At 40.3% G+C, this 26741-nt stretch overlaps 9 protein-coding genes across 9 annotated transcripts; 5 read left to right on the forward strand and 4 right to left on the reverse strand. All coding sequences in view use genetic code 12, as the record gives it.

Moving 5' to 3' along the window:
- Positions 1 to 2109: 2109 nt before the first annotated feature.
- ZCF21 (Zcf21p) lies at positions 2110 to 4518 on the forward strand. The gene has a single exon (XM_064919734.1). It carries the CDS (start codon positions 2610 to 2612, stop codon positions 4215 to 4217), a length of 1608 nt encoding a protein of 535 aa, XP_064774770.1. The 5' UTR covers positions 2110 to 2609; the 3' UTR covers positions 4218 to 4518.
- Positions 4519 to 4568: 50 nt separating this feature from the next.
- On the reverse strand, positions 4569 to 5470 carry RJT20DRAFT_126738 (uncharacterized protein). The gene has a single exon (XM_064916819.1). It carries the CDS (start codon positions 5299 to 5301, stop codon positions 4723 to 4725), a length of 579 nt encoding a protein of 192 aa, XP_064774771.1. The 5' UTR covers positions 5302 to 5470; the 3' UTR covers positions 4569 to 4722.
- A 795-nt stretch (positions 5471 to 6265) lies between these two features.
- On the reverse strand, positions 6266 to 9514 carry RJT20DRAFT_116427 (uncharacterized protein; the record flags this gene model as incomplete). The annotated part of the gene is made up of 4 exons (XM_064915833.1): positions 6266 to 7059; positions 7159 to 7230; positions 7285 to 7671; positions 7738 to 9514. The coding sequence occupies 4 exons, from the start codon at positions 9512 to 9514 to the stop codon at positions 6461 to 6463; spliced, it is 2835 nt and encodes a 944-aa protein (XP_064774772.1). The 3' UTR covers positions 6266 to 6460.
- Positions 9515 to 11455: 1941 nt separating this feature from the next.
- On the reverse strand, positions 11456 to 14173 carry MLH1 (mismatch repair ATPase). The gene has a single exon (XM_064919735.1). It carries the CDS (start codon positions 13820 to 13822, stop codon positions 11612 to 11614), a length of 2211 nt encoding a protein of 736 aa, XP_064774773.1. The 5' UTR covers positions 13823 to 14173; the 3' UTR covers positions 11456 to 11611.
- Positions 14174 to 16145: 1972 nt separating this feature from the next.
- RJT20DRAFT_94510 (Smc5-Smc6 complex subunit) lies at positions 16146 to 17252 on the forward strand (the record flags this gene model as incomplete). The annotated part of the gene is made up of 1 exon (XM_064921535.1): positions 16146 to 17252. One exon carries the CDS (start codon positions 16146 to 16148, stop codon positions 17250 to 17252), a length of 1107 nt encoding a protein of 368 aa, XP_064774774.1.
- A 69-nt stretch (positions 17253 to 17321) lies between these two features.
- RJT20DRAFT_126743 (putative N(6)-L-threonylcarbamoyladenine synthase) lies at positions 17322 to 18916 on the reverse strand. The gene has a single exon (XM_064916820.1). The coding sequence runs from the start codon at positions 18763 to 18765 to the stop codon at positions 17389 to 17391; it is 1377 nt and encodes a 458-aa protein (XP_064774775.1). The 5' UTR covers positions 18766 to 18916; the 3' UTR covers positions 17322 to 17388.
- Positions 18917 to 19797: 881 nt separating this feature from the next.
- Positions 19798 to 21609, forward strand: RJT20DRAFT_33690 (uncharacterized protein). Its single transcript, XM_064919736.1, has one exon. The coding sequence runs from the start codon at positions 20060 to 20062 to the stop codon at positions 21155 to 21157; it is 1098 nt and encodes a 365-aa protein (XP_064774776.1). The 5' UTR covers positions 19798 to 20059; the 3' UTR covers positions 21158 to 21609.
- A 1342-nt stretch (positions 21610 to 22951) lies between these two features.
- SPS20 (Sps20p) lies at positions 22952 to 23821 on the forward strand (the record flags this gene model as incomplete). Its single annotated transcript, XM_064921502.1, has 1 exon — positions 22952 to 23821. One exon carries the CDS (start codon positions 22952 to 22954, stop codon positions 23819 to 23821), a length of 870 nt encoding a protein of 289 aa, XP_064774777.1.
- Positions 23822 to 24705: 884 nt separating this feature from the next.
- Positions 24706 to 25923, forward strand: RJT20DRAFT_144779 (caspase family protein; the record flags this gene model as incomplete). The annotated part of the gene is made up of 1 exon (XM_064918756.1): positions 24706 to 25923. One exon carries the CDS (start codon positions 24706 to 24708, stop codon positions 25921 to 25923), a length of 1218 nt encoding a protein of 405 aa, XP_064774778.1.
- Between the last annotated feature and the right edge of the window lie 818 nt (positions 25924 to 26741).

Raw genomic sequence — 26741 nt, forward strand, 5'->3', positions numbered from 1 at the left:
TACTATATCAATAAAAGGTGACGAGGCGTGAGGTCAATGACATCATGGTTCTTCTGTTTCGAAAGGGCATTTTTAAGCTAAATTATTCAAGAACCGTGTACTGATTGTTCTGGTGAAACAATGGAGAATCTCAAATAATACAGCCTCGAGGATCCAAAAGCGGCCACCGGCTTCAAGTCACGTGACAGTAAATGCAACCAACCGTTTAATTCGATAAACGACTCCAGGGACAATTTCGTTTGATCTTCGGATTCAGCAGCGCCATTGATGTCGGGAAATAGTTCTATTGTTTAACCATCCACAATTTAGGGTTCATAATCTGAAAAGCTAATCGTTTTTGTTACTTTCGTCGTATGTGTATGTTTTTCTCGGTACCTTTTTTTTGCGAGCATTCGAACGATATTCCGCAGCCTGTGTCCGACAAAAAATCAGATGGGTTAGTTGGGCCCAACTACGGTGGCAGATGTCGTCGTCTGGGTTTGATTGTAGTATAATGGTTCACCCAGTGGGTTGACGCCGATTTCAACCGGTGAGTGTATATCTATACGATTTGATTCGACTTCAGTTGTGACATTGAAAAGTGTCTTGACTCACTACATAGCCGCAAATTTTCACCCCCTTCACCCCACAGCAAGATGAAAAAAAAAATCCGACAAAAATATACGATCCTACATAAATGTTCAGTGGCTAAACCAAGTTCCTAGGCCATTGCGGACGTATTTTTGATGAAATTCGCAACTCGCACCAGTGCCCAGTTTGATGGCACATGCGTCTAACCTCTACCGCCTGAGGAAATGCAACCAATGGTGAAGTTCTTCTACCGTAGGACCAGAGCCCCTACCACCGATCACTCACAACCCCCAGCCGGTTTCGTAAATTACCTTCAATCTCGTTTTTTACACCCGCAATGGCTTTTCTTTTTTTGGCCTGCAGCTTATTATCCTGATATTTTTCTTCGTGCCCATGATATTTTCTAGTGACGTCTGCATTGACCACCGCATATATTTTGTGGACTTTCTTGAATTCCTGCTATCCATGCGCTTCGGTCCGTTCCCCAGTAGTTTTTTTTTTTACGGTTTATGCTCTTACGCCAAACCACAGACTAAAAGCCCAAATAGCCATACTCCAAAGGAGCCATCTCCACTCAACCTGTGTACTTCCTACTTCCTATTTCCCACTTCCTACGTCCTACGTCCTACGTCCTACGTCCTACGTCTTACTTCCTGCTTCCTTCATTGTTCCCATACTTAACCTTTCCCATTGTTCCCGGCCTCCCCTACACTCCCTCAGTCTATTTCATCTCCTTTAAGCTCTTTCCACCATACACCATATTCACGGCTCCTGCCGACTCCTGTCGACACAACTACTCACTCCATCTCTCTGTCTCGTTTCTCTCACTTATGTCTTTCTTTTTCTTTTGTTTTTTGTCCTTTTTTTTTTTCTTTGTCTTGTCTTGTCTCTGTCCATTTGTCTGTTTTTCTACTCCTCCTGCAAAACACCCGTCATCGCCTGTGTGCAGGGAGCTATCCGGGTCTCTCTTAACAGTTTTACAAACCTATATGGAATTGAGCTGAGTTCTTGTCAGTGGTTTTCTTTTCCAAAACCATAAATATACCGTTTGGTTGCAACCAGTAAGGACCGTAAATTTCAGAGGCCCCCGAACCCGTTTATCGTAGTGTCGAAATCTGTGAGAATTCGTATTACAAAACAAACAATTCTTCACCACAAACCAGAAGATTCCGAATCTAAGTCAGTTTCCGTAACCGCTTGAGTGCCATTGAACAGTGACCGTTATAACTGGGACTTTTGCGCCGTTTCGATAGTAAATCTCCTACAAACTCGCTGTCGCCACCAGCAGCCGTCGTTAGTTAGCCTCCGCCGTCGCTACCACCGTTCGGAACCGCTGTGGATTCAGTGTTTTATCAAGACTTTATCTTCGTCCTATGTTGCCTAGAGAAGCCATTGAATACGTAGTTCCATTTGACGTTATCTTGCTTGCTTCTAGCGCTTCAAGCCCCTATTCAACAGGTACTTGAACTCCCGTTGGTTTTCACTAACGCTGTAATCCAGAAATCGGCATTTGTGTCTGTTCTGTACAGCTTTAATAGCCAATAACTACCATATCCTAGTTTCGGTTCTGCTATAACAATATTTCCAAACAATAGCAGCAAAAAGAACCGTTCAAATCACAACAACAACTGCCACACTGACCGTCTAGCACCATTGAACCGCCGAGCCCCATCTACAGCTCAATTGTTCCGCTGTAGACTTGTATTATTATAGTCTTTTCAACCGTTCATTTCACCTCGCCTCGTTTCGAGTCGAATAAAGTGTTATCGATACCGATATAAACTTGAATTGGTGATATCTGTGAACAACCACATCCTAATATCGTTTCTGTTACATGAATTAATCGACTGCACGAAAACTTTGCCCAGCTTTCTGTCGATTTTTACTGTTTGTCAGCCACATCATTCAACCTTGTCACTGTATCGATTCTTCAACATCATAATTGCTACGCCTTCAACTTGAACTCATCTCACCGATTCGTCTCTAGTGGAAAAAAGCGATTAACACACAGAATTGCACTCTTATTGTATTGTCAGAATATGGACATATTTGATACAGCCTTAAAGAACCCTGCTCCGCCCAATAAGAATTCCCAGCAGGAAGAACAACAGCAACAGCAGCAGCAACAGCAGCAACAACAGCAAGCTCACTTGCAACATCTTCACCAGCAGCAACGATATCAACATCAGGTACAACTACAACAAGAACATCACCATCAACAACAACAGCAACAACAACATCTCAATAACCAAATCTCTCAACAACAAGCCATGCAATCACAACAACATCACTTACAGCAAATAGCGTTATCACAACAGCTACCGCCCACTCTACCGCCGCTCTCGACCATGCAGCAATCGCTCAACTCGTACTTGCCTTCGATTTCAGACTCGTTACCGAACGTTCAGGATATGGTCAACACGAATAACAATAATGCTAATATGAACAACAATAACATGAATATGGGCTCCAAGGACTCGAGCGGTGGATCAGTGAGTAAGAAGAAGAAGAACTCGCGCCGGAAGCATAGAAACTCCCACCTTGGATGTGGAACCTGTAAGAAAAGGCGTATCAAGTGTGATGAGACTTTACCAGCATGTCTTAATTGTCTTAAAGGAAAACTCCATTGTGCATACTTGAACCTCGACTCTTCTGGTCGAAATGCACTCAGAATGGCTCAATATAATCAGAATTTACGCAAGGATAAGATGGACCAACCATTGAAGAAAGACAAGGACTCGCTGTCGGAGAATAACACCACATCGAACTCTCCATCTGATAATCTCTTAAAGAATAGCTCTTCCAATAATAGCCCACCGACACTTCAAATAGCCACACATCAAGGACAGGTACAACCAGTCTACCACACAGTTACAGTTCCACCAAATGGATATCTGATGCTTCAGGGTGGTCCACCGCCAGGAGAGGCCGTAATTCAGTCTCCTTATGGTCCACTTGTGACAGTTCCACTCCAACCAGTGATAGCTAATGGAAATGTCGTTTATACTACAGCATTGGCTCCTCAACAGCAAGGAATACCCATTCAGATAGTCCAAGGGCCCCCTGTGCAAGGACCTCCTACTACGTCAGCACTAGGAAACGTTCAGCATCTTCAACCAGTTCCTGTATCAGTACCACAACCTCCTCCACCAGTACAGAAACAGCCACAGATGATCTCTCCACCGAGTGCTGTTCCTTCAATTACACCAATCACATCTAATCCGGTTTCAGCTACGTTAGCTGCTACCAGGGCAATTCAAGATAGCACCTCCATAGTATCCTCTCATATCAATATGAAGAGCGAGGAAATCTCATTGCCTCCAATAAGCGCTGCCACTACTAATAAGAGCTCAAGCTCTACAGATTTAAGGACATTGTCTAAAGATAAATCACCCGTTCTCTTCAACGAGAGCTTATACAATTCACGTAGCGGTTCTAGTGGTCTGCCTGGGACAAGTTCTCTGGCTTCTGCTAATGACCAACACACGACAGCTTTCAACAGTTTGTCTATTAGCGATGGCTCCAAACGTGACGAGAGCATTCGGTTGCCCTCAATTAAATCGTTGACCACCAGTTCTAGCGAAAAGTCGCCTGTGTCCGATGACACTGGGGACAAGGTTCCTAGTATATCGAAGTTGCTCTCATAACAGACACGCTATGAGAATTATGAACAAGTAGCTTAACGAAAACAACCCCCGACTGTCTATGAATGTGAGCATGTTCAGTTGGTCTAATGAATAATCAACATTCAACAAATCTCATCAACATTCATTTACAGTCTAATGACTCCACTACCGAAATGATAAGGTATGTCTAAACCTTCTTTGATTGCACGCAATGGTGCTTTCACCTAATTATTCACGATCGGCCTCTTTTGTATCATAATACCAAAGTGTATATTATTTATAGTGTAAATTTATAATATAGGTATATTTCTAATTTGGAAAGAGTATTATAGCAATTGTAGTGGATCTTTTAATCCGTATAAAAGTCTCTTCCGACGTCCTTCATATATTTTGTTCAACCTCATTTACGAATCATTTCATTATTTAGTCAATTTACATTTAAGTCTTAACTCCAATATATTAGTATCTACATTCTTCTATATACAACAATATTTCCTAATAAATAAACAAGTACCCATTTCTCCTATTACGCAACTACTGGAGTAGTCGGTTTCTTCTTCTTCTTCTCGTCAATCTGCTCGACTTCTACACCATTCAAACCCTTCTCTTCCAAGAGCTTCTCAATATAATCCTTGGCTTCATCACTCACATCACCCTGGACCAAAATCTCCTCCTTTTTCTCAGCGTTTTTTATTACACTAGCACCGGTAGCAAACTTCGAAGCAAATGTCTTAGACAATTTCTTCATATCAATGTTGAAAACTTCCAATCCGGAGATCGAGATAATATGCTTTCTACGGTTACGTTCGATACGCTTGATGAGCACCTTAGAAGCAAGCTTCTTCTGCAATTCTCTTTCTTGCTTGGCTTCCTCTTTCAATTGCTTCTTGGCAAGATCCTGGGAGATTTTCTCCTCTCTTTCTACGGACAACGTTGAAACCTTTGAAGCAAGCGCATCGTCACTGTAGAGTTTCTCGTACAAGTCAGGATGAGCCTCAAGAAGCCATTCTTTACAACGCTTAAATGACACTCCAAACTCACAGTATTCCGGTGGATAACTGCAAACTTCACAGTAAATTATTTCCTTAGCTACAATTTCCGACATTTGACTCGACTACACTTACTTTTAGCTCTAATGGCTCCAAAAGATGACTATTCTTCTTCATCTAAAACCATTTACATTCATATAATGAAACTCTTCAGAATGAAAAATATGAAAAGTTCATAATGGAGTCACGTGATCAATCAAAGGGTATCACGTGATATAACTGAAAGTATTTGAAATGGTAGCGCTGAGATCGCCATCATGGAGATGTCGGTTCGTTTTAGGAGGGGATATCCTCCAGAGAGAATGTATCATCGGTCAGTAGAAGGCGGTGCTTTTGTGGATACATGGTTAGGTTTATGCCAAGGGCTGGTTTAAGGTAAGAATTCGGGAGCTTTGCCGCGGACCTGTTGCAGATTTTAACCTCGTACAATCCGGCGATGGTGCCCCGTCGTGGTTGAATCTTGCAATGCTGGGAGGGCTAATTTTCATGTACCACAGCAATGATACGACGAATGTTGAAAGTGCTAACTGGCATATACGAAAAATAATCTCAGAGCTGAATTGCCGGATCTGAGCTTCTACCTAACATATTACAAATAATAGTAGCAACATTAGGGATCCTTGGAACTGTCTATTTAGTTCGCTTCGGGGGCCATAATACCATATAACTGCATAAATCCTTCCCAATAGGAGCCGTCCCGAAAAGACAAGTGATTGCCTTGGAGACCGGGTTTCGCGTTCCTTGTGAAGATATGGTTGCAACAGCGCCCTCGAAAGTCTACAACCGGGGGTAAAAATGCCCCGCCGATTGTTATACCCACATACGGAAAGGAAACTGTGCTTTATTTCTTAGCTATTGCAAAAATATAGCAATTCAGACACCCGGGCTTTAAGGTTAATAATACGCTAAGAAAAGGTAGTTTCTGTGGATTCGAAAAATAAACTATTCTTCGCCATTTATCGATATATAAACAGGGTATCTATGGCTGCTACTACGGCGGCAGGCTACGTCATCGCTCGATATAAGCTTATGTTTTGTATTAACAGTAATAAATTAATAATAATATAAATTAATAATATTATAACAAGAATACTCTTCCCACTATAACGGAGTCGGTTGGACTTGTGTCAGCAACCCTATGGGATTCTAAGTTTTTTTTTGCCTTATTAGCGTTCTTTCTTCACCTTTCTCTATTTTCTCTATTTTCTCCTTTTTCTAGAAATTGTAGTCTTCACAAACATTAAACGACCTGACGGGTCTGAAATCCTCCAACTCGACACATTTCCATAAACTCTTGGTAAGCAAGGTCTTGTCGTCAACGTTCTCGTAGATCTTAGATAAGTAGAACCAAAGTTCAGAATTATTATGTCCATATGGCCAGCTTAAAGAGTACTTCTCCAATAAATTCTTCAAACGAATTAAACCAGCGTTAACATCCTTGCCAGAAATAAAAAGTGAATTGTCTTTAACATCATCAATGATGAACAATTTAGAAAGTCCAAGCAATGTGTAACCGTAATCGATACGATTGTATGGATCGTCTTTATTTACGATCTCAAGCGAGCGCTCAAACTCTTGTAACGCAAGGAATTTACGGGTCTTCGAAGTGAGATAGCCCAACGTCGTATATGTCTTGATGTTAGGTTCGTAAGCTGACTCAGCTTCAACGATGCACTGCTCACAATCCTCCAAAAGTCCAATCTTGAGATATATACGAGCGGTCCACAACCAAAGATCTTGAAGAATACGACGCTCAGTGTCACTGGAAGTTGAAGAACCTGACACAACCGTATTTCTCTTGGAAGAAATAGGCGCTTGGACTGCGTTAACTGCACCGTTTTTATGAGTAGTTTCACTAGAAGGACGTGCGCTATTCTCCCCGCTTCGTCCTCCATTGTGATCAACAGATGCACCGTTCAACTTTGAGAGTCTTTTTATTCTATCTACACTCAAAAGCTTTTCTTTTATGTTCGAGGCGCCGTTCTCTGCGCTGCTTCCATTACCATTTCCATTGACTTGAGGAGGAACAATTTTAACACCTGGTTTGGCAGCTGCGGATGGCGATGGATCAATCACACTAGGTCTATGAGACCATTTGTTACTGATAGTTGATCTTCCATTGGAAGCATGGCCATTTTTAATAGCATTATCCAAGGAGTCAAATGGAGCATCAAACAATTCATGGTACAATACGAACACTTCTGAAAGATATTCTAAAGTGTACAGAACACCATGGATCAGTTCATAGACGGCAATCTGGGTCATTTTCAATTGCAAAATCTCATATTTAACTTCAGTTGATAACTTAATATCCTTTTGGCGAAACTTTTGGATGTACAAACCAGCTATGTTTAGAGCGTTGTTAACAAATTTCTCGGGCTCTGACAATGGACGCTCTTTTATGTGAATACTAGCACCATTTTTTCCTCTGTCTTCATCTCCGATCACACTTCCATCTTCAGACAACTCTTCAATAGCATTGTTGCGGAAACTGAAACCATTAGCAACCGCTGCCTCCTCATCTGAGGGGCGGTCTTCTTCCGATGATGGTGTTCCTGGCAATCTCTGGGGCACTGGTGGCAAATCTGAGTCTGGATCATTTGTTTGGAAGGAACTGAGAAGTAATACCAATAAGTTCCATGTTTTAAAGGATTCAGGATATTTCTTAAGGATAAATTTAGTCAATCTAAGCGCTTCTTTCAAATGTTTGGAATGTGCCAATGCCAATGCGTAGCTGAAAAGGAATTGCTCACTTCCAGTGGAGTTTATGATCAATGCATTCTTGTAGTACTTAATTACATTTGAGACATTCTCGTGCAAAACTATTTCACTGGAGGACTGATAGATCGATAAGTAATAGTAGTAATATCCCAATGCATACCATGCTCTGGAAACCACTTGGACGAACTGAGACTTATCGGACTGCAAAACATTTACATTGTATCTCAAATATAAGAAAGACAAAGGATTTACCTCTTCTCCTTCGTCGTCGTAGGTCAAATTGACAAAAGTGGACAATTTGTTCAAGTATTCAAGCAATTGATCACAGAATCGTGCAAGGCTCGTAATCACGGTATCTTCCTTCGTATACTTGAAACGCTCATTCGATTTGTTCACGATCGAGTTCAAAGGATTAAAACTTATAATGCTATTGGCATACACATCAATGGTCAACAAAAGATCTTCAATGATTCCTCCGGTCTGTTCTTCATTCTTCTCCACGTAAGCAATATACGTTTTGAATGCAGCGAGGGCCTCGTCATATTCCTTTAAGTCGATCAAAGTCGAGACGAAGTTTGCAACAACAGTCTCGGACTGGAACGATTTTGTAGTCAGATTGATTAGGAACTTTTTGGAAGACGAAGGCTTCAAAACCGATCTGTTGAATGGCACATAGCTGAGAGATTGGTATAAGTTGTCCACGTAGTCAGTAAGTTCGTCGTTGGACGAGGCGGCATCTGGGAATTTAGTCTTGCTACCAAGACGACCTTCTAATTCCAGAGCGAGGTAGGTAGCAAACTCTGACTTAAAGCTAGAGTTAACAAGTCTGCTGCTATCCGGCCTCAAAAGAAACGTACAGAAACGTATAGTCGAGAGCTTGTTGTCGAAAAACTTTTGGTTCTTAACTCCCTGGAATGATAATGGTGTGACACCATTGTCGGTCAAGCGGTTAGTCAATCGAGAGAAGAGCAACCCGAGCCAGTATTGGCCTCCGACTTCTGATTTCTTGAATGGGACCAGCGATTGAAGCAAGTAGTCGATCCATATATAGTATGCGTTTTTGACATTTGTAAATCCCATCAAAACATGGTATCTACATGAGAGATAATGGATAAAATCATTCTGATACTTACTTTGAGACTCGCTTGGGATGAACTTGACAGGTACATGCACCGATTTCATAATTTGAGCCATTTCGTCAACTTGCGAGTTCAAGTAGTATAAATGAGCCATCAAGATCGAGTAATAAAGCTTCTCATCATATGAGTTTGTGGAATTGTTGTAGTTAAGGGTGATGGAATGAACATAGTTGATAAGCTGAGTTAATTTGTCTCGCGATGAAGTCTTTCCTTGAAGTTCAAGGACTTTGGCAGTCATAAACTCATTTCTATTGAACTCGTTCTGGACGAGGAGCTGTAATTGGTAATCGATGAAGATAAGCTGTTGAAAGAAATCCTGAGATTCTTGGAATTCAAGCACATTCTTGGGGAAACAACCGAGGTTGAGTGTTCTGATGTAGACGTCGTTAATGGAGTCTTCGATGTGCATCTTTTTGGTGATAATGTTAGAATCTAATGATTTTTAGTGGTAAATAAACGTTTTTTAGGACGGTTTCAACTACGGTGGTAGTCAGAAAATGATAGTAACGATAACAAAGGAAGGAAATCAAATACAATGATATTAAATAACGAAAAATACCACCAATCGTAGCAAATTTTCGAGATTTCAAGTGATTTGTAGATTCTTCCAAAGACAATAAATAAATCAACCGACGCTTGAATGTTCGATTCAAAACGCCGAAACTGGTGATTTCAATGGACAAAAAGTTCAGTAGGCTCTTCTAGAAGATGGTGTGAACCGGATTATCGAATTCTCGGTTTTCTTTCTCGTCTTTTCTATAGAATTAGTCCTGACTGAAATGAACTTATTCTGAGATTTCAACTCTATGGATAGCCCAAATATTATAGCTACACGTTCAAAATTCGGCAAGTTCCCGTAATAGAAATTCCTTCTTTAGAACGGTGATGGTTACTGGTGGTCCTCGAAACCTCGATGACGTTCTCTGAAACCCGTTCTATAGGAGATATCAACCCTATCAAAGATGAACACCAGCTACTTTTCATCTCCACATTGGCGGCTCAAGCATTTTGGAGAATTGGCGACGACATTTTTGTTCCCATAGATGTGGATGGTAGCGCCGAGGGGTGGTGGAGTGGTGGTGATGGGGGAGGATGAAGGAGGGTATAAGCAGGTAGAGGGAGAGATAGGGAGGGAGAAATGAGAGATATGAGAGATTCGGTGAGAGTTGGTTTTATTGTGTTATTGTTCTTGGGATTTTGTGTTTGGTGTTTGGTGTATTTTGGTTGTTCCTTTTGGTTTTTACCGTGGTATTATGGTACTACGGGATTATGATAAATGGTATTATGCGTTTTATGCATTTTATGCATTTTATGGGTTTTATGGGTTTTATGGGTTTTATGGGTAATATGGTATATATTGGTATTTATGGGTTTTATTACATTTTGGCTTTTACGGCATACCTTAATTCTTATGGCTTTACATAGATGTTTCATTGTTCTACGATATACCTTTTACTAGAGCCGTACGGACCACCAATTATTAGCACTAACTATTAGCACTTACTACTACTGGGAGACCCAATTCAAAGTAGAACTCTCAACTCTCTAGTAAAACCCCTCCATCTTCTCCTTTTCACACCGCTACACAGTGTGTGGTGTCTTCATAGCATTTTTCACAATTATAATAATTTGCATCATAATTTGCATCCACCTCCTCTTCCACCAGCTCTCATTTCGCAGCAACTCCTCTCTCCCACGGTTAACCTCCCTCTCACAGGCTAATGCCGCCAAATAAGGCTGAAAAATGTCGCGACTTCGTGATATTTCACAGCCATTTTATCACATGTGCTGGTGGAACGGAATCTCCTTTTAGGGTAATTTTTGGGGTAGTCACCACAGGCAGGTGTGCAGCAATACGGTCGAGTGGGCGTTAGCCAGGTCGGTGAAAAATGTTGGCGTCAATGGATTTGTTTCCACGGTAGAAAGGTGCTTCTGGGGTGGTTGCCCTGGGAAACACAGGACAATGGGCTCGGGATTGACTGTTGGGTTTGGTTTCAAGTAACCCGGTTTACGTTATAAAGACCATGATACCGTGAAAAATGTGATAAAAGTGATAAATGTGACAAAACGTGAAAATGCTAAAATAACCTGACAAGGTGCTTATCGCAATCTCTCGAGAACATGCCTGCAAAAAGCCTTCTCCGCACTTCCAAATCGGTTCCTGGAGGTCTTCTTCTTTGGGTATTCTTCTCTTCTGTAATTATAGTGTTGTTAATGGCACAACATGTACAATAGCACCTCCTTCTCTTATCGGTAACTCTCATACGAAGCGCCCCTTACTTGGACATTTCTGGGTTCTTGGTTTTGAACAATGACTTAAACCCATCCGTATATTTAGGGTTTGAGTAGGCTGAATCACAGATCAGCAAGCTAATACGATTATTATCTACATCAAAATAGTCTGTGAAACGAGTACAAAACTGACCGTAACAGTATATATTAAGGTGAGGTGCTCTATTAATGATTGTTTTAGCATATTGAAACTAAAAGCTAATTGTTCTGTCTCTCAACACCTCTCAAAAACTCTATATAATCCTGGGAGGTCGGCTATTTGAACCACATCCAGAAATAAGTGCTTTGGAGCAAGAAATCGGTTCTTAATCTCGGGGAAAAGTACATGTTCGAGGGCATAGTCAAGAGCCTCTCTTGATTTCTTATCCTGCGAATCGGGACTTTCGTTCACCGATATTGGCTCTGGAAGATACAATAGAGCAATTTGCTGCATTATTCCTTGAAGGCATTCTTTTTCATCTTCATAGTTTATTCGATCGCCCAATCGGTATAAGAAGTAAGGTAATTTCGAGTATACGGGCTTTGCGTCTCTAAGAATCATAGGCAATGACTTGAGACAATAGATTCCATCATCGTTTGTTCCCACCAAGATTCTGAAATATTCCTCATACATATCTTTCATTTCCACTATCCTCTCAATAATAGTGTTCTTGTCTTGTAATTCCTTATCTTCCTGGTGGTATGTATAGATGGGTTCTAGCAAATCTTCCAAGGGTATACTTTCAGATAATGTGAGGTCCCCGTAATTGCAAAACCCAGCAAGACATACTTGATAGAAAAATTCGTATAACAATGAGGAGTAATCGCATAAAAATAGTTTTATATCATATTGGAAACAGCAAAGGCGTCGGCTCTCGTCAACAATTCCCACGTAAACCGCATTATTGAAGATATTTGTCAATGGTTTATGCACTTCATCGTTGACTTCCTTTTTCAAAGCTTTAATACTCTCCAAATTTACCTTGACACTCGACCTTTGACTTGGGATCAGTACCAGCAGTATCAGCGATCCAGTTCCTCTAGAAGTGCCTCTCGAACTTGATCTGTAAGATTCCTCTTTATCTTCTTCACTTTCTTCACTTTCTTCATCGACTTCCTCTGGCTGCGAAAAGTCCGCTTTCAGATTTCGGGTGTATCGTTGTCTTGTTTGTTCAGCAAGAAATGGTGTTAGCTTGCTCTGCATAGCGTCCACTCTGACCAATTTGTTTTCTTGTCTATATTTCTTTACAGCAACTTCTGATAGAGGAGAAAACTCGTCACTAGGTCTTTTCGCAGCACCTGTCTTACTCAATACTGTTTGAGTTTTAAACTTTCTTGACTTATCAACGTTAGATAGCACTAAGTGCACTTTATCCACAACTAATTCTATGATCTCGTCTTCATGTAAGAACCGAACTTCTCGTTTCGTTGGGTGAATGTTAACATCGACGTTCTGAGGGTCTATTTCAAGACTCAAGTAGATGAATGGGTGAGATCCCTTTGGCAAAAAGTACTGGAATACGGAAGTAATAGCTCTTTTCAAAGGATCACAAGCTACTAATCTGTTATTAATGAAGAAGACAGGCTGTATCTTCTTTTTATTGTCATAACTCGAGCTGGTTATTGCTCCCTTGACTTTTATCAAGCCATATTTCTCCTTCGCTGATTCGCCTTCTTCCTTCGTCTCGTCGCCATCCAAAGCAATATCCAACAAGTCGTTCGCTATAGACGTTCCAAATACTACTCTGATGCGTTCTTTTAAAGGTAAATTAGGCCTCGTAGACAATATTTGATATGACTCTCCGAACTTCTTGCAGTTAAAGCCTACACCTTCTGAATGAACGGCGTATCGTCCTATCACGTCTAATATCTTGGAGAATTCCTCGCTTTTTGATCTTAATGCCTTGAGTCTTGATGGAATGTTATAGAATAAGTCCTCTACTATTATCTGCGTCCCGTCTTTACCAGCTATTGGCTTGGGTTCTACATTTGCTGTGGTTGATTTGAAATTTGGCGAAGCCAATTGGCCATTGTAGTAATGGGCCTTGTATGCCAATTGAGAATCTGCTGTCTTTGTTACGACTGAGAGCCGGGATATGTGGGATATACTAGCCAAGGCTTCGCCTCGGAATCCGTAGGTCATTATCGATTCCAAGTCTTCGAACTTGGCCAATTTGGAAGTTGCAAAACGCTCACAGAGAAGAGGCAAGTCTTCACGGTTGATTCCATGGCCGTTATCGGTGATCTGTAAGAGCTTCATGCCGCCATCTTTCACGAGGATTTCTATGGAAGAAGCTCTGGCATCGATTGAGTTTTCCAACATCTCTTTTAGGGCGTTTGCTGGTTGTATGATGATTTCTCCAGCGGCGATTTTATTGATGACAGAATCATCGAGCTTTCGGATGGAGGCTGGTGGTGGTGTTGCTAGTGGTGGTGCATTGTCCATGGTGTTGGAAGTTAATGATTAGTTATTTGTAATGAAAGGTAATGAAAGGTAATGAAAGGTAATGATCGATACGTCAAACGTCAAACGTCAAAGGATTGAAGTGTTCAATAGTGTTGGATGTTCTGAATAATAACGGTAATGCAAACTCAATCGAATCGCCATTAATTAATGGAATCAGATAATGAATAGAATCACTTAATAAATGGAGTCAGTCAATTCTAACACTGGCCTTAACCGACTGAATTCAAACTAATACCGTTCTTAAATCTTGTGTAGCTCTATAAATCCTCTATAGATCACAATGGATGTATATACTGTCCTGTCTTCGTAATAAATCTATCTATTTACCAATCGATAGAAGACACAGCATAAATAATAATAAAAACAGTGAACCGATATAAAGTAACAAATAGCAAGTATCAAGTAACAAAAGAAATATCAAATATCAAATATCAAATATCAAAGAACAAAGAACAAAGATCAATCAAATACCAAAGATCAGAAGATGACAGGAAAGAAACTGTTTAACCAACGCGACTTAAGACTCGATCCAACAGTAAGTAGCAAACAGGAAACAGTCAATAAAAAAAAAGACACGTCAAATTATCAAGCGAACAAATCAAGAAAACACTGTTCCTGGGGAAGATAAGACAAAGAAGACAAAAGAACAATGATATAACAATGATATGAGGGATGTAATATTTAAGATGTGATGATGATGATGATGATGATGATGATGAGAAGAATACAAGTTATATGAATGAAGACTTTACCAGAAGATGGAAAAAATGGTATGAAGGTATGAAGGTATGAAGGTAGTGTAATAGTGTAATAGTGTAATGGTATAGGAGTATAACAAAATAACAGTATAATGGTATAATACTATAAGACTATGATACTATAACAGTATAATGGTATAATACTATAATGGTATTACTATAACACTATAATACTATAACATTGAAGTAGATGTTATAGTCGATGTTATATAGTAGAGCAGAGCATAGCATAGCAGAGTAGTCAATGAGAGAAGGTATCATCAACAGTAAGGTTATTAATGAAAGTATCCAACTTACATACATGGGAATAACCCGGTTAGTAACCTAATAATAACAGCTACTGCTCTTTCTCTTTACTCTTTAAATTATCATCCAGTCCAAAGAAGAAGTGGATCATCACATCTGTCACATTTATCACCTCAGTTATTAGCTATGTTCCTTAATTAACTACATTAACGACGAGCATTAACTACATCATACATTACTCTATTCTCTACTCATACAGTACACTACAATCCCGTTCCACTTCATTTCTTCCTAATTACTCATAAATTAAACATTTAGGACCTGTAAAGTACTATAACATCTACTTGGTTCTTCTACCCTGGACATCTAATCCATTCCATTGCTCCACGCCAACGCTCATAAACAAACATCTTCGCACGTCACTGTGCTCATCACGAAAACTTCAAAGCTGCCCTTCAGAGTCACTGAAGAGACGCGACGCGTTTATTCAGACTCCACGAGCAGCAGAGTACGACGGAGAGAGTGAACCATCAAGAGATAGTTCTACAAAACAACAGTTCTACAAAACAACGCTGGCACTTAGAAATAGAATCATTTCATCTTCCATCATCCATCTTCCATCATCCATCTTCCATCATCCACGACCAATCTCCACACTATCTTGAGTTATTGTCAACAAACCAACGCTGATCCCGTCACAGCCAAGACCCAAAAGAGCTCAGTTTCTTGAACAAACGATCAGTTCCAAGGTTAACGGTTCACAGGTTCAGAAATCGAAGGGTTAAGAAATCACAATTCAATCAATTTCATCTGATAAGAAACTGAACACTTCTGGAAATTATCAACATTACGAATATTGGCATTATAGTTTGAATGGAATAATAGAGAAAGTCCGTAGATATTCATTGGTATCCAGAGATTTTGGATTAATAATAGCCACTGTGGAGACTTCAACAATCATAAATGTTCTCTTCGCAGTTCAAGTATTTATACAAATCACTTACATTATATCAAAACACATTGATCCAGTAAAATAATTTTGCATTGGCAGTCATCACAATATACCAATACTGCTTCCAAATACGATTATCAACTTATCGTTAGTTTCATTGTCATATTCATTATCATATTCATTATCACCCACAGTATTCCTTCAAAATTGCCACCACAACCCATCCATCACAATGTCAGACGAAGACCTTTCTCCCATTGCAAACCCGTCCACATCGAACCCATCTCCTGACACATCCAATAGCGTTGAATCTTCCGATGACAATCATATCCGTAAAATGCCTAAGATGTCTCGAGAAGAACACCTTCATGACTACGAGAAGCTTCGTACCAAGTTGAGGACAAAGTTATCAGAAGCAAACAAAGGTTCAGCTTCAGGTATCGTACTAGATCACATCAATGACTTGAGGTCCTTGTATGGACGAGTTCAAAAGGAGAAGAACAGAGATACAAAGATTCACCTAACCGATTCTGAAGCATTCAAGGAAACATCGGACTTCGCAGCAACGAATGCTAGAAACCTTAAGTTCACTGGATCAGCGCTAGCTCTTGAACAGAAAGAGTTCGTATCCAAGTTGAAAAGATATGCCAGAACTAATGATGCAGTTGGTATAGCTAACAACGAATCTGAGGATGGCGAATACCACCAGACAACTCTGGCCGAAGAGGATGATGATGAGGGATTGACAAGACAAGAAGAAATTTTCAATCAGGTTAACTGGTTAAAATTAGGAGCATTATATCACCAAGTCAGTAGGCGGGCTATTCTGGTAGATTTTTTGAATGGGCCCTTGTCCACAGAGAGGAAGAGACAAGGACCAAGAATAAGAAATGTGGATGATACATCATCTGCTTCCCTGACAACTGCTCGTCAAGTTAGGGCAGAAGATATTGCAACCGATGAAGAGCAAAATACAGCATACATGGTAAGAAGCGTTTACAATACCTTCTTAGAAAAAGAAGAAGAAAATGGAGTGAACTTCTTTGTGTTCTTCATAAATCCCAACTCGTTCGCCCAATCAGTAGAGAATCTATTCTTTACGAGTTTCTTGATCAAGGATGGAAGATTGAAATTGTATCTTGGACCAGACAAAATTCCCATGGTTCAGGATGTCTCTCCTGAAGAGCGTGAAGAGGCCCGCCAAAGAGCTAGTAATGTTGAGACGAGTCACCATATTGCAACTCTCAACTACCAAACATGGAAGGATTTGATCGAAACTTTCAATATCACTGAAGCCTTCTTGGGCAACAGAGACGAAGAAGAAGATGTAATTCCTGAAGAGGATCTTGAGCAGTCGCTGGATGAGGAAGTCAATATAGAAATAGATAGAGCTGAAGCTTCTTCAAGTGATATGGAAGTGTTTCAAGATGCCAACGATGAACTTGACGAGTAATTTACCGCTAAAGATCTCAATCCATTGTGTAATAATGTTTTAATATAACAATAGACCTAACATAAGACTATATGTATTTGTACATGAAGTTCTTCTATAAACAAGTATTTACAAGTAGTTGTTATATATGCATGAGTTAAAATTTACAAACATTTCTGAACTCTTCTTCATCGACTTTTACCCAACCGTCGACGTCAAGTAATTCGTTCATGGGCCATTTTCGGATTGGTGTAATGCTTAAGTCTGATTTCACCCTCAATTTCTCGAATATCTCTATACCAGCAACACCAATCATTACTGCGTTATCGGTACAAAGGGAAAGATCTGGGAAGTGGAAAGTTAAGTCGGTGTTGGTTCGTAGAGCATCTTTATAGTTAAGCTCGGCACTTAACTTTTCTCTTAAACGCCTATTGGCAGCTACACCGCCAGAGCATATAAAGTCTTTAATACCTACAAACTTTCCATCTGCATTTCTGTAGGAGCTCCTATCCAAACCATGTCTTTGAAATGCCACATTAATTCGGTCAATTATGTGGTTGAAGATCGTCTCTTGCGTCTTATATGCTATCATTTTATTGGTTTTGTCGTCAAAGGGTTCATTGTGTCTGTAATGTATTCTGTAAGATTGAATAGAGCTCAAGAATTGAGCAAATGAAAATTGAATGTTCTTTGGGACCCGTCCGGTTCCCGGGCCCTTGAAAGGCATCTTTAATTTGAATTTGTAGTCGTTATCTCTTGTCTCCACATCTATTGTGTGAAATTCTTCTTTGAGTTCAGTAGGGAACTCATTTATATATTTTTCGAGTTCTTTCCCAAGCATGTTACCGTAAAGGCCCAATTCTCTGGCACACTTATCAAGAGAATCTCCCACTGCAATATCATTCACATTAATAATAATTTCATGCTCTGATATTGATTTCAGCAAAATCAACATGGTATGCCCACCGCTGCAGAGTAAACTCAAGAAAGGATATTGTGGAGCTGGTACATCGGGTTGTTCTGACTTCGGAAGTTGTGCTATTAACAAATGGCCTAACATATGATGTACGCCGATTAAAGGTACATCCCAAGCTACGGAGAGCCCTTTTGCAAACTGCGTACTCGAGCATAACGATCCCGTCATACCTGGTCCCCTAGTCACGCATATTAAGTCTGGTGGGTTCAGTGAACTCAAGTTATGGCGCTTGCATAGGTCTGATACCAAAGAACCGATAGTTGCAAGATGGAAATCATAAGCAGCTGTGGGCAAAATCCCTCCTATATCTGCCGAGTTTAGAGTCTTTTTGACATGATCTATGATTATTGGTGGCTCATTCGGCAGAAATCTGTCCAATAGAGCTACACATGAGTCATCACACGAGGATTCTATAGCTAGCACCTTGTATGATCTCCTGGCTTCAATAGACAAATTACAAGTTAAGTTCTGTATATTTCGGCTATCTCCTAAGCTCCGAGACTTCTGAATTCTCGGTATACCTCGTACACCGTTCTTAAAAAATGTTCCTCGAATCATATCATATTCTTCTTCCTATATTAACGGCTAGTTTCCTTGTATTAATCAGCTTCTCCAGGTTTTTGCTATAAAATTTACTGGTAATAAATTTTTCTATACGGTATTTCCGGGGAAATTTGGTCACGTGATTTTCTTGAATTCTTCCCGTAAGTGGATGTGTTTTTTGACAGGGTTTTGAAGGGTGATTCAATGATCTAGATGAGTCGGAGGAAGAGTTTTCGAACTTTTGAAATGTGGGATCCTATCTTAATGTTATATATAATAGTATAGACTTTTTACCTTATTTCCCTCCCGGACCTCATCACACTATTTCACAGCATGTCTTTCCACCACTGATTCTCACTAACTTTAAAATCATATTCTCCGTCCCTCCATCGGAAAAGCGCATTAAAACCGTTTCGCATCCAAAAACGCATCAAACGAAAGACACACAAACGAGATCACTGGACGAGAGAGAATATATGTCCACTAGCAAATGCAAACACAAAAGAGACATAATATGTAATATATAATACATAATACATACATGCATAGGTTCCTACTAAATAACATCGACTATTTTATTTCTTTATCTATTGACCCTACTTCATTATTATACCCTCCCATCTACTCTTCCCACATCCATCCTCCTTCAGCTCACACTGCTAAAACCCGTCTTTTCTTGCCACATAGAGCGTTCCTGTACACAGAAACCTCTCATTCTGGAAAAATTCGGACGAGAAAATTCATCAAATGAGAGGTCTCAAAATGAAGTTTATCTGATGGATTGATTGTAGTATAGTTCCTATAGAGTGTGCTTCAGCGGCCTTGAGAGCACGGAACCACCGACATTGGGTTGAAACAGTATCTGGGTAAAATCCTGCCAAATTTCGGCTTATCATAATTCGATTTTGTGAGAGAATAACTAGCCTATAGACAAGGCAAGCGGTTGTGAAAATTGAACACAGCGGCTATTGTAGACTCCCATAGATATCAATAGTTTGTAGTTGAAATTGGCTGCAATTCGGTGACAGGACGAATAGTGATCCTCAGAGTCGTACCCTGAACTTACCAATTCATTTCCATGAAAATTCACTCAAAGTCGTATAGATTTTTGTTTCTTTAAATCATTGTATTCAGTGCTACCCATTTTCGAAATTCATAGAGCGGTACTCATATTTAATTATAGAACCCTATAAAGTTACATATATTCAAGACGAAGCGTGCAGCAAGTGACTGTCATATCATCAATAGAGTAAAGATTCTAACAAAATACTAAAAAAATACCGTGTTCGGTTCTAATCAATAGCTCATCATGACACAAGTCTTCACATCATCGACGATACCGTTGAGTTTCGGTCCAACCCACGAGCCAGGACCTTGGCACAAGGGCTCGTCGCCTCCTCAAAGTAGTCCCGAAGAGTTTACCATAATAGAACAGGCATCTCCCATTTTAAACTGTATGCTAGCGGGAGGTTTCGGTGGAATGGTCGGTGACACATCCATGCATTCATTGGACACAGTCAAAACAAGGCAGCAGGGCCTTCCACATAATCTCAAGTACAAGAACATGATACCAGCATATAGAACCATCTTGAAAGAAGAAGGTTTCTTTCGTGGATTGTATGGAGGTTATACCCCAGCAATTTTGGGTTCTTTCCCTTCCACTGCTGCATTTTTTGGAACCTATGAATACACCAAGAGAAAGCTCATCAATGAATATAACTTGAACGAGACTTTCTCTTATTTTGTAGCCGGTGTTCTTGGAGATTTGGCTTCCAGTATATTCTATGTTCCTTCTGAAGTATTGAAAACTAGATTGCAGTTGCAAGGTAAGTACAATAACCCTTTTACCAAGGAATGTGGCTACAATTACAAAGGGTTGGGAAACGCCATAGTTTCCATTGCTAAGAAGGAAGGTCCCTCGACTTTTGTTTTTGGATATAAGGAAACCTTATTCAGAGACTTGCCGTTTAGCGCATTGCAATTTGCGTTCTATGAGCGCTTCAGGCAACTAGCAATTCTCTACAATAAATCCAGCGATTTGCCCGTCTCATTAGAGCTTTTAACAGGTGCGGCTGCTGGTGGGTTGGCTGGAACCTTAACCACGCCATTGGATGTCATAAAAACTAGAATTCAAACCGCAACAAATACTGCTGAGTTGTCTGATTTCACATCCGTCAAGGATGTTAAAAACCCGTTTGTTAGGTTTATGGCTAGATCATCTACATTCAACGCATTAATCTCCATCTACAAGCATGAGGGCATATTTGGAGCTTTTTCTGGAGTCGGGCCAAGATTCATTTGGACAGGTATACAGAGTTCCATTATGTTGTTATTATATCAAGTATCCTTGAAGAAGCTTGATAGCATGCTTGGGACAGACCAAGACTCCGGAGCCCTCAAAGCTTAAACACTATTGCATATTCTTCCTTCCACGGCTTGTAAATTAGAATTTAGACAAGAGTTATGACTTATGTTTTATGTTTATTCCCATTTGTACATACGTTAGACAAATAATATAAGCAGAATAGCTTGTTCAAAGGTTCAATCGAATTCTAGGTACAATGATTTCCAGATTCGTAGAGATTGCTGCAAGGTTTCTGTAGTCTCTTGTGTAATCAACTCAACCCTCTAGACTCAGAGAAGAGAGTTCCTACAAAGGATTACCAAAATTATCTCATGATAAGATCTGCGCCAACAGTTACAATCACGGAGATACCATAAAATTTGTGAAAACAGTATATCCGTTTCCATATGATAGCGAGAGCAAGAGACATTTAGATGTGCTGATGGCCTCGGCTAGGAACTCTCAAGGCAGAGAGGCCAAACTTCTTTCTTATGCTGTTACATTCTAGTCTACTCTATATACCGCGGAAAAGAAGCTGTATAAACTAGATAGATAGCCACTCTAACTTCTTGCTTCAAATGGTAAGAACTCAAATATCGTATAAATGAATAGGTTGCAAAATCACGACTCATCAAACTTCCCTGTACCACTTGTTAAACATCCGTGCCGCAGTAATATTGGCCACGACATCACTTCCAAATTGGCTGTGATTTTGCAGCTGAAAGCGTTGGTTTGATACCTTTTTGCAAATAGGCTTCGATTGCTCCATTTTACAGTGTTATCTCTTACAAGGTTATTTCTCAGTGGTACCAATTGTTATTTTGTTATTTTCCTCAGTAATGTTGTTGTTGTAACGAATTTGCGATTTCATGTTCGTATCTACTGTTTCTTTTCTCTTTTAACTGCTTCTATTGCTCTTTTTATCGACCTCGGTCTCTGCGACGGTTTTTCAGAGTGCTACGAAGACATGACGTGTCAATCAACTACACTACAAAGCCCAGCTAAAAACATTATAACTGATTCGATACCTATACCCCTCTTCATTGCCACCATAAGACTTCACCTCCCATTTTTAACCCAAATTCATCGATGTTGTTCTCTTCCTCTTCAGCTTGCACCGTTGGAAGTCCGCATGCTTTCCAAATTTGCAGCAATTGTGATGATTGTGATGTCTTCCTAGGAAAAAACAGACGACATTTTCCTCTATACAGCGTCTCTATCCACTGTTTTTTCGATTCACGCAGTGCTATCGCGGTGATAGTGGAGGTTTTTCAACCACAATGCTGCGGTACGGGTATTCTATAAGCGTCCCTGTTCATAGTAAATGCTAATACCATATTGATGTATAACAATGATAGTAATAATAGTAATAATTATAACAATAAAAATACTTGAAAAGTATCTGAATTTCCAAATTTGATTCCCTCGGACTACTCCAACAACATAACTATTAAAACCGGAAAATACACACAAAATCAGAACTTTTATAGTCATGTATCTATTCCAGCTCCCCCATACCATACTGTCCCATTCCCACTGTTCCTCACTGTTCCTCACCACGACATTTCTGCATCCGCTTCGGATATGAAATTGCTCCTCGGTCTGGTGGTATATTTTTCTACCCCACAGAATGGAATCCACATAACGAGCTATGAACCTATATATATGGAATAAGGTCCCGTGAAAAGCTGTGTAGTGAGAAGTGATACCGTGAAAAACGACAGAAGAGTTATATCATCTTCTTTTGTAGTAGCGAAAAAGTCGTAGGGATTGCCTTATTGCGGAATATATACTATTACCTTGCTTATTACCTTGTTATACACCAACTCTTCCAGTTAAGTTATTCAAACCACCAAGATGGGAAACACCTTAGACGCATCATATCTCACTACCAGTGCCTGGAGACCCGACCTTTTCAAGGGCAAGGTTGTGTTCGTTACCGGAGGAGCAGGCTCCATTTGTAGAGTTCAAACCGAAGCCTTGGTGTTGTTGGGAGCCAACGCCGCCATTCTTGGAAGAAACGTCGAAAAGACCGTCACTGCCGCCAAGGAGATTGAATCCTTAAGACCAGGTGCTAAGGTTGTTGGAATCGGTGGCGTGGACGTCCGTGACGTCCAATCCATCGTAAAAGCTGTGGAGACTACCGTCAAGGAATTGGGAAGAATCGATTTCGTGATTGCTGGTGCTGCTGGTAACTTCTTATCTGACTTCAGCAACTTGTCAAGTAATGCTTTCAAGAGTGTCATCTCCATCGATTTGTTGGGATCTTACAATACCGTCAAGGCCACTTTCCCAGAGTTGAAGAAGACCAAGGGTGCCTTATTGTTTGTTTCGGCCACTTTACACTACACTGGTTTACCAATGCAAATCCATGTTGGTGCTGCCAAGGCTGGTGTAGATGCTTTATCCAACGCCTTGGCCGTAGAATTGGGCCCATTAGGAATCCGTTCCAACTGTATTGCCCCAGGTATGATTGCCGGTACAGAAGGTTTCGACAGATTGTCCAACCCAGACAGAGAGTTGAAAGACTTCATTCCTTTGCAGAGATTGGGTAAGAAGCAAGATATCGCTGATTCCACTGTCTATTTGTTCTCTCCAGCCGCTAGTTACGTCACTGGTACCATTGAGGTTGTGGACGGTGCTGCTTGGCACATAGGTAACTACTTAGGTGACCTTTATCCAAATCTTTGTATCAACTTGAACGGAGAGGGAGAACCTAAGTTGTAAGTTAATTTGAGTGCCACTCTGATTCATGATTCCAATGCACAGTCGAAGATTATTTAAATAGATACTATTGAAAGGCGTTTGATAATAAACTTATTTAACGGTTTGAAAAATTGTAGGTCCGTAGATGAATTCTCGTAATTAGGAAGTGTTGGACTTATATATTCCTTGCCTCCTTGAACATGGAATAAGATTATTTGCACCGAATTCTTAAGAGTATTAAGTTTCTAAACACTTCCTAACAATCAAAAATTGTACGTCTTATTCCTTCCTTCGTACTATATTTTCCCGTGAAATATAAATCCACTTCAAATATGCCACTTAGTCAATAGATTCCTGACTCTTAGTTGGGGACACCTGCCACTTTTGTTTCTCCCTCTTCCCATCATTTCAGTAAGGGTATACCCGTATATTTCTTCTTTGCAGCCGCGACATTTTTGAAGTATTGTCAAAGTAAAGGCACATATAACCTTTATTCGTGGTATTATACTTACAGTGTGGATACCATAATAAACGATGTTTTTTCCATTTCAGTTAATAAACACAGAAACGCTGATTTTCAACATAAATCTACACTTGATTAGTCTAACCTTTTAAAAAGTATAAATTAAAACCATCACCCATCACCCATCACAGTGCCATCACAGTGCCACTGCCTACCTACCACAACGACATCATCTGCACGACATCCCAAAAATAAAGCCTTGTACAATTTCAGCTGTATGCAGTCGGTAATAGCTGTAACATATTTCCTGTACACAGTGCCCCTATACTGAATTCCTGATATCCATTCCCAATCTTTATCTAATGAATAGATGTCTTTTTCTATAGTTAGAAGTCAATTCGGTTGGTATTCCGTAGAAACAGGCTATTCTGATACTTTAATCATGTTCCCAGGCTCAGGAAGACATTCCTACAACAATAACGCCCCTCCTCCACAAGGTCAGGGTGGCTACTATGCTCCTCCACAGGGCCCTCCGCCATCAGGATACAGTAGTTATGGCCCACCACAAGGTCCTCCACCTCAACAGTACCAACAACAGTATCAACAGCCACCACAACAGCAGTACTCGAGGCCCCTGGCTCCTCCTCCTCCGCGTGACCAATATGGGCTGCAAAACCAATATGCCCGTCCAACAGGCCCTCCACCTTCGGCTCCACAGAGTTTCGGCCAAAATACCAACTTCACCTTCCAATACTCGAACTGCTCGGGACGCAAGAAGGCTCTTTTGGTAGGTATTAACTACTTTGGCTCCCAAAATGAGTTGCGTGGCTGTGTAAACGATGTCAAGAATATGAGTTCATTCTTGGTCGAAAGATGGGGTTATAGATGGGAAGACATTGTCATCTTGACAGACGACCAGAGAGATATTCAAAGAGTTCCAACAAAGGATAACATATTTCGTGCCATGCAATGGTTGGTTAAGGACGCTAGGCCAAATGACTCGTTAGTTTTTCATTATTCTGGTCATGGAGGTACCACTAAGGATTTGGATGGTGATGAAGAAAGTGGTATGGACGATGTCATTTACCCAGTAGATTTCCAGCAAGTGGGACATATTGTAGACGACGATATGCATGCTATTATGGTTAGACCATTACCACCGGGATGTAGATTAACCGCATTGTACGATTCGTGTCATTCTGGTACCGCATTAGACTTGCCATATGTCTACTCTACTAAGGGTGTAGTGAAGGAGCCTAATTTATTGAAGGACGCGGGAGGCGATGCTTTGTCGGCTTTCATGGCCTATGAAACCGGTAACATTGGTGGAGCAATCTCATCTCTTACTGGTTTAGTTAAAAAAGTTGCCCGTCTGGGTGGTGGTAATCAAGAACAGATAAGACAAATGAAGACGTCTCCTGCCGATGTGATCTCGATTTCTGGTTGTAAAGACGATCAAACTTCTGCTGATGCTAAAGAAAATGGTCGTGCCACAGGTGCAATGTCATGGGCTTTCATTAAAGTTTTGACTGAATTGCCCAACCAATCGTACTTATCGTTGTTGAACAACATGAGAACCATTTTGGCTCAGAAGTACTCCCAGAAGCCGCAACTCAGTTGTTCTCATCCCCAAGACATGAACATCCAGTTCATCTTGTAGGTTATCGACTCACGTACTTATGGTTTGTTCTAAAGAATAATCTTTAAATATTGTGAGAGTTTTAAACGTGAATTGGATAATGTAGATAGTGTACCCTAATGCCAGATACATAAATGATTTCAAATACGATGAACTTATACTTAGTGCATTGTAAGACGGTAATACAGTTAATACACAATTATATTCAGCCATTGAATCTATAAACGATCAAGTTGCCATTCTTCATTGAAAAGGATTTCTTTCGTTCTAGCCAACTGTAGTCTAAGACATCCGTTAAACTATGAGTACTGCTTCATCTGGTTGCCATATGAAAGGGCATATAGAAACATGAGAGTAGAAATCTTATTCCGCCATTCAAGCGTTGCAATGTCAAGTCTGTTTGACCAAGGAAACTCGAAGCTAGTGCTGTGCTATAAAAAGAAGAAAAGCGGTATTTCACCCTTCTGCAAGTCATTTCTACTAGATTTCCTCCTCTTTGTTATACCACTGGCCCGACCCATTACGTCGAATCCCACTAGTGCCCAAAACCTCTCTAAACCAACCGTCTTTTTGCAACAACAGTAAACTGTAAAAATTAGGTAGTCTATTACATGCCGGAGAACCCCATAAAGCCTAATTTTGTAGAACTTTGACTTTTTTTTGTTTCTCGCTTGGGAAATCTGAAACTTCTCTTACCTGCGAGGAGACCCTTGAGTATAACTTTGAACTACGAAGTAGGCAACGACGGTACATGGATATTTGTCTATTTGATGGAGATATGTCTATTTTATGAACTTGGGTCTATGCCGAGGTGCTTATAAAACATGTAAATCATATTA

Source organism: Scheffersomyces xylosifermentans (genome assembly GCF_036884685.1).
Source record: "Scheffersomyces xylosifermentans strain CBS 12540 chromosome Unknown RJT20scaffold_3, whole genome shotgun sequence".
Taxonomy (NCBI): Eukaryota; Fungi; Ascomycota; class Pichiomycetes; order Serinales; family Debaryomycetaceae; genus Scheffersomyces; species Scheffersomyces xylosifermentans.